The sequence below is a fragment of the Cydia strobilella genome, chromosome 15 (assembly GCF_947568885.1).
Source record: "Cydia strobilella chromosome 15, ilCydStro3.1, whole genome shotgun sequence".
In the NCBI taxonomy this organism is placed as follows: Eukaryota; Metazoa; Arthropoda; class Insecta; order Lepidoptera; family Tortricidae; genus Cydia; species Cydia strobilella.
The window spans coordinates 11,391,778-11,404,237 of NC_086055.1; the positions used below are offsets into that span (position 1 = coordinate 11,391,778).

At 36.7% G+C, this 12,460-nt stretch overlaps 1 protein-coding gene across 2 annotated transcripts in view; it reads right to left on the reverse strand.

The window, feature by feature from the left end:
• LOC134747566 (protein sprint) overlaps positions 1–12,460 on the reverse strand; it is a 323,735-nt gene that overhangs the window by 272,464 nt on the left and 38,811 nt on the right. Inside the window, exon 3 of one of the 2 annotated variants that reach the window (XM_063682142.1) lies at positions 12,108–12,178. In XM_063682142.1, coding sequence (XP_063538212.1) covers positions 12,108–12,178 — 71 coding nt within the window. Of the gene's footprint in view, positions 1–12,107; positions 12,179–12,460 lie in introns of those variants that run through there. The other variant, XM_063682139.1, reaches the window with a different exon arrangement.

Consider the following 12,460-nt stretch of genomic DNA (forward strand, 5'->3'; position numbering starts at 1 on the left):
CGTATTTTTATGGATGTTGCTTTCATAGAAGTGTCTCTTACTTAGGTACATATGTAAAAAATTCTTAAGCATAAATCTCGGAAAAACTTAATGAAAAAAAAAAAACATAAATAAGTGGCAAGTATTTACAGATTTTTTTAACAAATTTAATTAAGTTTCTACATATTTCATATCAGTACATATTTCATCATATCACCATAAACAGTCTTGAAGATATCACTTGAAATGGTACCTGGATAATAAGGAAACAAAAGATAAGGCGCGCTGCGCGAAACTTGCGACGGAAGATTTGGCCGTCACGCGGGTTTTTACGAATATCTCAATTACTCTGAAAATATACTTGTGTATAAAATTTTGCTCGTCAGATCCCTCGGCCAGGGATCGGATACCGGTATTTTTTGTATGGGAACGAAAACGGTATTTTTTCGTTCTTTGTTAATGTAACCGCCGTGCAGGTTTCGACGACAAATACAATGACTTCGATTTGAAGTAAACTTATAATTAATAGGTGCTGGTTATGTTACAACAAGGTACAGTTGACGAAAACGGTTCAAGGGTGTAGAAGTGGTGGTAATGGTATGTTGGCTGATGCAAGAGTGATTAAGCTAAATTTGAATGGTAAAAATGGTAAAAGTAGGTATTGGTGCTTTTTAGAAAGCCTCCGCATAGTAACCGAGCCCGACGGCTGCGTTTAGCTATTGCATTATACAAATAAAAGGTTGCGTTCGCAACAGTTAATTATTTCATTTCTAATTAGGCAATTAAATACGAAGTCGTTACCTAAAAACACAGCTGAATCCTACATTTGGAGTATAAAATCATTAGAAATACATGTATATGTATATGGTTATATGTATAAAAACCGATTCTGATCCCCTCGGCTAGCTATTTTGTACTAAAATTATGCTGCTACGGTATGCAGGGTAACAACATACAACTGAAAATGATTGAAAGTAAAACATTTATCAACTTTTTTCTATTGGGCCAACTTTAACCTCTTTGGTTTGAGTCTGCCCTTGCAAATTTTACGTATGATTTTTTTCATGACATTAAAACATTATTATTTGCCCTTGATTAAAACATGTAAATATTCAATATAAAAACTACAATTATGCGTTAGCCCCTATTAATACCTAATCTACTCGCAACCCAATCGCATCACTTCAGAAGGGTAGGCTAGAAGTAGAAAGTTACGATTGTATGGCAACTCGCAAGTTGCGGAGTCTCATGTCAAACAAGGCTATGCACTCAGCCCCCGGGACCGAGAACTAATCTAATGCCTAAACTTCTGCAAGGAATCTAATATAGGCTTCGAGACTGGTTTGCTACTTGTTTAAGTCATATGTTTATGTATAAAGTGCCATGTGCGATGGCTTTTAGGAAATTAAATCGTTTTATACAAAATAAAATGGGCCTCTTTTATTTTGATGGTCCAATCAACTACACTAGATAACTTATGAAACCATGTGTGACAAAATGAATACACAATTTAAATCGTCGGAATAGAATTGGTAACTATGTAGTTATTTTTGTTACTCGTTATTTTTTGCTTGGGGAACTTGGCTGACACACTGCCATGTATCCAAACTTGGGTGGCTAGGCAGTTTATTTAATTTATTTTAGAGTATGAAAGAAATAAAATAAAATTAAAGTGAAATATAGTTTTTTTTTTAATATTACGTTCTCTAAGTTATCAATTTCGATGCATCCAAAAAGCCTACCGACGTACATTTTAGTACAAATACCGATTTCGAGAAGGGTTTACGATTGTAGCTTCCGCAAGCTTTCACGCACAGTCGCACAAATATAACCTTTGCGGTGCGTTATGTTATGTATGTGTCATATTTTATTTATACGTGAATATGCTGGAAAGCGAAATATGTTTTCGAAGAATGTAACGTTTGCAATAACTTATTATAGCGAAACAGTAGGTTTCCAAACGCAAAAATGTTAATAATAATAAACTAACAGATGATGTATTTCATGCTCATTCTCAGTGAATCACTTAAATTACTTATGTGGTTTGTATTTGTCCATATTGATTGAATGTTACCATCGTCCATACCTACTGTTAGCTCACAATTTTTATAAATACTTGAAGTAACTTACTTCTGTGTTACTATTAGGCCAGGATTACTCTTGTAAGTTTTACTTACGTAAGTAGGGACACAGCTATACTACAGAATGATATATGAATATCGTTATCTAATTCTAGCAAATAGCTTTGTCACTACTTACGTAAGTAAAACTTACAAGTGTAATCCTGGCCTTAGAACAGTCAGCATCAAACAGACAGTGATGGCCAACGTGGCCAAATATACCGGAACACATGCTTATTTAATGGTAACAAAGGTGTGCTACGATATATTTGGCCACTTTGGCCGTCACTGTGTGTTTGATGCTGACTATACAAGTGTAACATAACATAACACATTTTCGGGAATTTGCCGAATCCTACACCGGAACACACTACTCAACTGAAAACTATGTCGCCGATATAATTTTTAGTTTTTAATATTTTTATTACTGTATGTATATTAGTTTGTAAGGTATGTAATCTATAGGCCTGTTGCCTATAAATTATATTTAATTTTAATTTAATCACTTTTCATTTTATAATATTCTTTCACATAACTTGGGTGGGGTGATATCATCTCCATACATTTATAATCTTAAAACGCAAAATTGTATTGAGATGACAGCTGTATGTGCAAAAGACTATAATAATATTAATAATAATGCGTGTCGTCTTAATTACGTATTAAAAGTTACTTAAACTTAATATCCGAATACCCCATCCATTTCCGAATACACTAAAACAAGGCAAGCTTTATCCATGCTATAAATTTCACGGGCTCCAAAAATTGGGTCCATTAATTCTAGAAAAAAATCTTTTCCTTATATTTTGGGCGCACGCAGTATCTAAGAGTAATTATTCCACCACATCTGTGCGTTCACAATGAAGGGATCGCTTTTTGTCTTAAGCCGGTACACTCATCCGAGGAAAAAGATACTGCTGTTTTTATTTATATCCGTGTAAGTACATACTGTCTTATAAATATAATCTAATAGTTAAATTTGAGGTAATACCATGTAATTTATAATTGTTCAGGGAAATTCTTTGTTTTGTGCTGAACTGAAAATTATGAAATTTCAGAACAGAAATAGAATACAAAGGTTGTCAGTTTAACTCATATTAGTTCTTCGTTTCTTACTTACATATTACAGTGTTATTTTACTCCTGTAACAACACTGTAATATTTAAGTATTGTATTATTATTTCAACTGTACGTGTTCTCACAATGATTCTTGAATTCCTACGTATACATATACACCACAAAGGGATATAAGCAGGGATTACCATGGATTTGTGCGCTTGAAAATATCTTACTATTTATTCTTCTTCAACTGTTTTCACAAGTTTATGACGGATGATAAATTAGGGAAAAATGTTTTCTTTAAGAATGGAATTATTTGTAAAAACAAAGGGCTTTAATACTCATAGATTCATAATTTATTCAGACTTTATTCAGACTCATAATTTATTCAACGTGAATCACGTAGTCATAATATTTAATAGAAATAGAAATACTTTATTTGGTGTATGTATTTCTTAAGTAACTCTACTTGGGTTATTTTTAATTCTTACTATTTATTTAATGGGAACCATATATGCAATGCAATTTAATTTAATTGCGAATGGAACGAATTAATTACAGTCTCATTCATCATACTTATCATAACATAACAATAGCTCTGTCTACTTAGCTATGTATCAGCTAACCATACTAGGTTCACAAAATGTACCGTTGATATCAAAAACTTGTTTTTATTTTCAGTGAGAGTTTCGATTTGTTTCAGTGAGACAGCGTGAAATAGATTAAAAACATTTTGGCGTCGTTTCATTGGTGAATTAACAATGATTTTTCGAAAAAAAAAACCACTATATTTCTAGGTCTAATTAATTTTTAGCCCCAACTACTATTAAAACAAAACGAATATTAGCTTATTTCAGATTCGCAAAATCCGGAATATTTACAAACATCAGAATCTTTCTATTAGCATACGAGTAGCCTTTGTAACAACGCTTTAAAGTTTGTTTTTGGGTGGCCAACATATATTTTGTAGTGAGCAAATGTTCCTTTGGGTTTGGTAATAGTGAATTGGCTTGGTAGCAGTCAACAACAGTGTATTACAAATGCTTACCGAGCGCATGCGCATAAGAAAATCGCTAAAACGAACAAGGAAAAATAGAGGCGGCAAAAATATTGAAAAGGCACTATAGAATTTTCTGACAATAGAGCGTATTATTTGAGAGCGATATCTGACGTTCTGAGCGTTCCGGGCCCCTTCCCACTGATTATCAGTACGCCCGACGATATCAGCCTGTCAGTTAGAACAAAAATTTGACAGTTCCGAACAACTGACAGGCCGATATCGTCCGGCGGACTGGTAATCAGTAGGCCCCTTTAGATACGGAATAACTAATCTAAGACATCGGAAAGTGCAGTTATGCGGAATCAACAAAATAGTTTCCCATGTCTGTCTATCATCAAGCTGTATATCTCATGAACCGTGATAGCTAGACAGTTGAAATTTTCACAGATGATGTATTTCTGTTGCTGCTATAACAACAAATACAAAAAAGTACGGATCCCTCGGTGGGCGAGTCCGACTCGCACTTATTCGGTTTTTTTAACCCGTTGTCTGTGTTATGGATCCTGACCGATTTTTTAAAATATCTTTTTACTTTTCTTTCCCGATAGATTTTTTCTGCTCTACATATACAGCTTCTTGAGAGAATGGATGAAGATAGGAACGTGAAATGAGCATACCTGGGCCGCCCAACAGGAGGACGCCCTATCGGACGCCCCAGGTATCGCTGGTGCGACATGGAGGCGGATCTGCGCGAACTTCAGGTCAACAATTGGCGAGAGGACGCACAAGACCGAGAAAAGTGATGCTGTCTTGTGTCGGAGGCCAAGTCTCATTTTGGGTCGCTGAGCCAACGGAGTGAATAGTACATATACAGCACACCGAGATTTGAACCCACCCATTTTATTTTTTATGTCCTTTACAGTCTTTACACTGGTTTGCCTGTAAGCATTGGTCTCAGTAAGCGCTTGTAATAATACCCAGGGAAGGCATAAACAAATGTTATGGTTAGTGTTACAGTTATTGGCCGTTGTCTTTGTCGCTTCGTAATGGCTGCCAGTGCCAACACTTGCGGTGCGGCTTATGACCTAATATTTTTATTGGGGGAATAAATGTTCCTCGTTCCCTGTGTTTGTGGGTAACATTGGATTGTTGAAAATAAATGTAAATGGTTGAAGACAAAATGTATCCAAGTAAAGTAGGTTTTCTTAAGAGTTCAATAAAATAAATCGTAACGTTACTAAGAAACGTTGAAGCTTTTACAATCAGCAAAACTATTAGCTGCATAATAAACGGACGCAATGCAGTTGTGTTTCTTTAAAAAAATAAAAATAAAGTTTCCTTTAAGTAAAATGAGCTAACTTAAGGTTTTAGGGCACTTTCCCTCCAGGGACCATTATTTTTTTCCACACTGTATAGTAGTGTGACTACTTAGTTTTCTGGAAAACTTTTCGTTAAGTAAGGTAAGCTGTAAGTAATTATTACAAATCACAAAATATTTTCTGTAGTTTCTGAACCATATCAGATACTCGTAAATACAAAATAGAGTAGATACAACATATATAAGTTTTGAGGTTTTCAAGCCTAAAAAACGTTTACGTGTTTAGATATCTAAAGGTTTAGTGACTAATATATATTTAATTACTTTCTACTTCTATCAAAAAACCCCAACAAACGCCATTAGCCGCACATTTGCCATAGACGCAGACCCTGATGGTCCATTACAGGGTAAACGCGCCGATCGTTGACCATTGGGGCCGTCGTTCGATTTAATTTAGCGCAGCCGTTGCCCCAGCCGCGGTTAATTTAGAAATAATTACCGCTCTCCCCTTGATGGGAAAGAAGGAATGCAACGATATGGGATGTACGCGAAAAGCTGCAAACTTTTTGCGGTCATTCATCATCTAGGTGAAAGATGATGGTAACATGTGTAACTCCACGGTATACCTACGTAACGTGTACGTAAGTAAGGATACCGCGGGTCAACCAGAGGTCCCACATTAAGATCCCCACAGTCGAGCGCAGGCCTGCCATTCTGCCTTTTGTCAGGGAGGTCACGGACAGGATCAGCCACATCTTGAAGCGTCATCATCATCATCATAACTCTTAAGAGCCTGGCTCTTGTCGGTGGAGTAACCGCCACTCCGTTCTTCTTTCTGCCACTGTTTTGAGCTCCTGATACGTCACTACGTTGATTTTCTCCTTGGTTTGGTCCAAAAACGCACGTCTCGGTCTTTCTCTGCCTCTCCTTTTTTCTATTCTTCCTTCTATTATAGACTTTATGTAAGTATCGTGCCGTATCAGGTGCCCCAACATGTTTCCCCTTCTGTTTTCAATCATTCTCAGCAGAGATCGCTTCTCACCTACCAAATCCAATACTTCTGCATTCGTTTTCCTCTCCTTCCAGCTTATACCTTCCATTCTTCTCCATGTCCACATTTCAAAAGCGCTTAGTCTGTCTCTATCACGCTGGGTTAATGTAAACGTCTCGCTACCATATAACGCTATACTCCAGACGTAGGTCTTGATAAATCGCTTTCTAATCGCTTTTTTCTTGAAGCGTGCTTCTATAAAAACATATTTCAAGCCAATGAAGAAGATGTCACAATTCCTGAGGCCTGTAAAATGCAATACCCCACTACAGATTGCAGGAGTATACAGGCTGGACTGTGAGTGTGGCCTATCATATGTCGGGCAGACGAAACGGAGCATTTCCACTCGGGTGAAGGAACACATAGCTGATGTCAAGCACCGTCGACCTAGGTCTGCAGTCTGTGAGCATGTCATGGATAAAGCCAATCACTCAATCAAGTTTAATAAGCCTCTGGTTCTTGCCAAGGAGAAGCGTTACATACCCAGAATGCTGCGCGAGGCCATTGAGATTAAGAAATATCCAAACTTTAATAGGGAAGATGGCTTTTCTCTACCACCAGCTTGGGATCCTGTAGTCCATCTGATAAAGGAGCAAGCGAGACATAGACTGTAAGACTTTAGTGCTGGATGATGTTGGACATTCTGAGTATAATATGTTTTGAAAAGATGTGTCCCGCCGAGTTTGCTGCCGGTCCCATATTGGGATACCCTCCTACAATTTAGGAGGGAATTAAATCTTGGGTTGGAGCCGGCGTTATTTTTTATCGCGTATATATATATATATCTTTACTTGAATATAATTGTAGTGTATAACTAGCCTTATGAACTGATTTTGCATGTACAACCAGCCTTAAAGTTTATAGTCTATGATTGTTCATTATTTTTAGTATGTGGGTATTTTTGCACTTTGTAATTTTTCCTCAGTCACCCGTTGACCACGAACGCTGTAAAGGGTTCGAAACGTCGGGATGTATTATAAATTCAATATACGTGATATAATCCGTTTTCATAGTTTTATTTCATGAGTAACTATCGCGGTAACCGAAGACAATATTATCTACGTAAGTATGACAACCACCCATCAACTGTTCGGGTATTTTCGGAATCCTGTAGTAAAATATGCTTAATTTATGAACAGCTTATTTTGTTGAATCTGACGTGCTTCATACCTGTAGGCAGAGGATAAAGCTGCAGTATTGATTGCGAAAGCTACGGCGTTGCACAAACAGCGACAGTCATACAATATTCCGATATGGCGGCGGATTGACTCGCCGCATTGTTTGCGCCTGCAATCACTCAAAAGTACCTCTAGTGATGAGCATATACTCGACATTCTGTTTACGCACAATATTTTTATATACATCTGTAAATAGGTTTTTTTCGAAAGGTTTTAACCATTTTGACAACTAGAACAAATTGACGTGGACAAACATAATGATAAAGCTGAGTTTTATTTTTAGGCGAATTTTTATTCATACAAAAATAAATAAATATTAGTGTCGAGAAGGTGATCTGTCTCTATCTAAACTAAATATCCAGTTGAGTGTTGGTAAGGTAAAATTAAAAAATAACAAATACCTATCTATTACTAGAGTGCCTATTGGTTTTCTATATTTTAGCGTCAGCTTTTAAAAACTCATTTCATCGATATTAACACTAACAAACCAAACAAAACCACTCTCGTTCAAAGTTACCAACGCAATTTTTAATCCTTCACATCTTTCATAAAATCTCAAATCCCAGCACAAACATCCCTATTTGCGACTGAAAGGGTTGGGGGTTGAGAACTAAAAGCGCAGTAAGTAGAGATATGGCTCAAAACCACAAAAGGGTAGTCAGACTGTCAGCTCACAAAAGCATTGTGGGACGCAGACTTTGGATTTGCTTTCAATAAAATATGTTTTCAATGGCTAGTTCTTAATATTTGTTAAAATTTGGTTTCATTCTAAAAGCATGGCTGCGGATTATGATAACATTTTTGTAAGGGTTAAATGTCATTAAAACGTGTTTTTTATTTACTTAATGATGATTAATTGTATAAACGGGAATACCTATAGTATTTTTCAAACTGGAAGGCTACGATGATAGATGTCATCTCCATACAATTAATAACCTAAAAATGCCAAATGTCGCAATATTGTATTGAATTGATATCTATCATCGTACCCTTCCAGTTTGAAAAATACTATAATACCTATAAGGGCATTTCTCCATCCCTACAGTCTTTTGTTTCTTTTCTCGTACACCTCTATCAATAAGTCACTTACTGGCACACCAGAAAAGACGACAAATTTAAAAAATTTAGACGCGAAATCGATCTCCCATACCAATTCTACACACATATATCACTAGCAGTACATATACATATATATATCATTAGTGTTTTCGAAACAATCAAGATAAAATTAATTATTTATCACTTTTATCAGACGAAGTAATTTAATTATTTTGGCACATTCATACACATAAAAGTAAAACTCCTTCAAACCTGACTCCACGACTTCCGACTGAAGTACAAAAGCTTGAGTAAAATGAGAATGCCTTTAGAACTCCGTCCGCGCACAAGAAAACGCCATAATTTTAATATCAAACAACTCTTTACAATTAGTTAGAGAAGCATTCCTCGGTATAAAGACGTCATAAAACTTTGCTCCTCACCCGCAACTTGAAGCGTCTGTGTGGATGCCACCAGACCTTTTAAACCACATCACGGCAGGTTTTAAAACTTAAATTCTGTCTGGGTAGATTTTGGTACGTTATAAAAGTTTGAATTAGTCTGACATTTTTAGTGCTTCATTTAGCAACACGGACTTCGTCATGTTCGCAATCTTAAAACTTTTTAAAATGTGGTATGCAATCTAGACGATAGGGTTAAAGCAATTCGAGTGGAAAATATTTGAAGTCTATTCTCTATTTCTTCTGTGAACTCAAAACGCTATCGTCGTTGTCGACGAAACCAGACGGAGGGTCTGAATTCTGTACCTAATAGCCTATTCAGAACTCCTAGGTGCTTCTGAATCAAAAGACCGCCCGCCTTTGTTAAAATGACGGCAGTTAAAAATTATAAATCAAACTATAGATTAAACTTTTTCAATTATTCCGAGATTTCTTCATTACCGCAAGACTGTCACGCGGATGTCGTTCATACACCTCGTTTTAATTTATCACTCCGTAAGAGATAGCTGAAAGTTCCATAACCGAGAAACGGGGGACCTTTTGGGGCAGTCTTCAGGGAAATTCGCGCTAAAGTTCTGCTTTAAATATTTTAATTAACTGGTATTAAAGCCGTAAAAACACTTTGTGTCCCCATTTTTTTCCCTGCGTCACCCTACCGACGATGTTACCGCAAGTTCTGAGAGCGCTGCAGTTACGTGGTTGTACTTACTTGTACATCTAGAGAATGGGCTCACAGTCGAGCTTTGTACAGAGGGTGTTTCATTATTCATAATGCTTTGTCCGGAACTTCGGGCCTCTGTTTTGGACACGTGCTGTTGTTTTTGACGGCTCGCTTCATATAATACAGTAGATATGAGTCTATTAAAGTTCGAATGAGTTTGTATTGTGCAGTTCACACATTGTACGGTCCTAAATAAACGATCCGTACCAAACTGGGGGTAAATGAGAAGAGAATTATAATTTACTGGTAAAATCCACGTAAAATCAAGTTGTTGTTTTCAACTGACTTCCAAAACAGGATTTTCTTAATTAATTGCTGCTGCTGTTTGTTCAGCAGTTATAGCTTAAAAAAAATAGAACATTAACGTGCTCAGTTTTATTCTCGTTACTGTATTCTAAGAGTCCCCGGCAAGCTTAGCTCGACCGAATAGCACCTTCCCATACAAACGTAGTTCCGTTCTCATTTTAAAACTACGAGTTGGATTGTAATGAAACTTTGCACATACAATGACATGAGGTATATCTAGGTCTGTAATTAGTTTATATTGCTCCAGTTTATAAAACACACGAAATAGAGTAAAAACAAGTTTTGTATGAAAAACTTAAATTCGCTATATTTTTTAAACTATGGTATCTGAAGATACATAAACTAATTACAGACAGATATACCTTACCTATTGTAAGTACACAAAGTTTCAGAGCAATCTAGTTAGTCGTTTTTAAATGAGAGCGGTACTACGTTTGTATGGAGAAAACTTTTCTCATCTAGGTAATATCATTGATTACTATGAATATTAATTCAATCCTTAGGTCCTCAACTGTATTAGAAAAAATGTTTTGATTCGAGTGCGAAATGGAAAAACAGTAGCTGTTAGATTTAGCCGCGGGTGATAACATACGGTACGTTTATGATAATGATGCAACGTTGTATAATGCGATGGCGTGTCGGAACGATATCAGCGGATTTTTGTATGCAAAATCTGCGTGGGTGGATTTTATGCGTGCCGAGTGCTGTGCACGGCTTTTCCTGTATGTGTACATAATATGTATATTGCACAATACATCTTTATTACCTGTCTACAAACATATTTTGTATTCATTAGAGCTTTTTATCATACATTATTACCCATTTAGTTACTAGTTGGATTCGCTTAACCCAATTTATCAATATTCCATGTCGAAAAGAAGATTTTACAGTACATATGGTGCTACTTACCCGCAGAAGTGGGGAAATGAGCACTTTCCGTGTCTATGTCGAAAGTTTTAATGGCCACATGTACTGTAAAACGTTGTAGGATACACGTGCGAATAGGTAATTCGCAACTCGTTGCGAATTTCCTAGTTTCCGCACTTGTATCGTAAATATCATCATCGTCTCAACATCGTTATCGATTATCTCTCTCTCTGTGGTCGCTCCCTCATGACTGAGGATCGTGGTCATCAGTGGATGTGGATGCTCCACACCTGGTTCGTTTAGGTTATCGATTATAACCTAAACGATAAAACGAATGATTGCCGAAGAAAATCACGTTAGCATATTCCTCAACAGGAACGACCTAAGACGAATATTCGTAATCCGTGCATATGTATTGATGATCCAGTGGTCGTAAGAGCGTTTTCACATTGTCCGATCCGATATCGGATGTAGGATCCTACATCCCCGTAGTCAGGCCATGCACACAAAGCAGCTGTCGTCGCTTTGAAGTGCCCACGTGTAAATTGAAAGGATTAATAAACGAATTTTCCAGCGGCCTCCCTTAATCCACGGCTACACCGCATGTCCTTTTGTTGGCACATGCTCTCTTATTCTTATTGCATACATGGCGTACTCTGTTTAAACAAAACGCATGAAGGTTTGGACAAGAAAATTTCCTGTTGCAACGTTATTGCTGCAGCGTTGCCGTGGGCGATCATGAAAAATTGGGTTGATGTGATTAAGAAAATTGACAGTGATACCGCCCGCGTCAATGTTACATCAATGACGTTGTAATTACTGCTGCAATGTTACTGCTGCTAAAGTCGCCATCAGAATGTCACCTTACTGTCATCACAAAGCTAAGTGAGGGCTGTAGTAGCTACAAATATCACCAACCAAAATTCTTAGTTGAAAAGCCCGCAAATGTTCAGTGAATCCCATTCATTCAGTCATTCACTGGCCACCCAGTCAAGTTTAATTCACTCACCTGGCTAAGTTTTTGTCGTCACAAAGCTCCGTCAGCATTTCCTCCAAATCCGTAGACAGGGTGTTCAGTAACTGCGAAAGGAAAAAACAATAATTATGAACTGAAATGGCTCGAACATAAATTAAGTATAATCTGTAAAGGTATTTGTCTATTTAAACTTTATTCAACAATAACAAGACTAAATAAAATCACTTAAAAGTATAAGTAGGTAGTAAGACTAGTAAGTAAGTAGTAAGTCTTTAATTTGACGTTTTACCAACACTTAATGTAGGTACACAAAACATGAAATATTCAATATAAATAACAATCAGTTTTCCGAAAAGACTGCAACAATATATTAGCAGGAATGATTT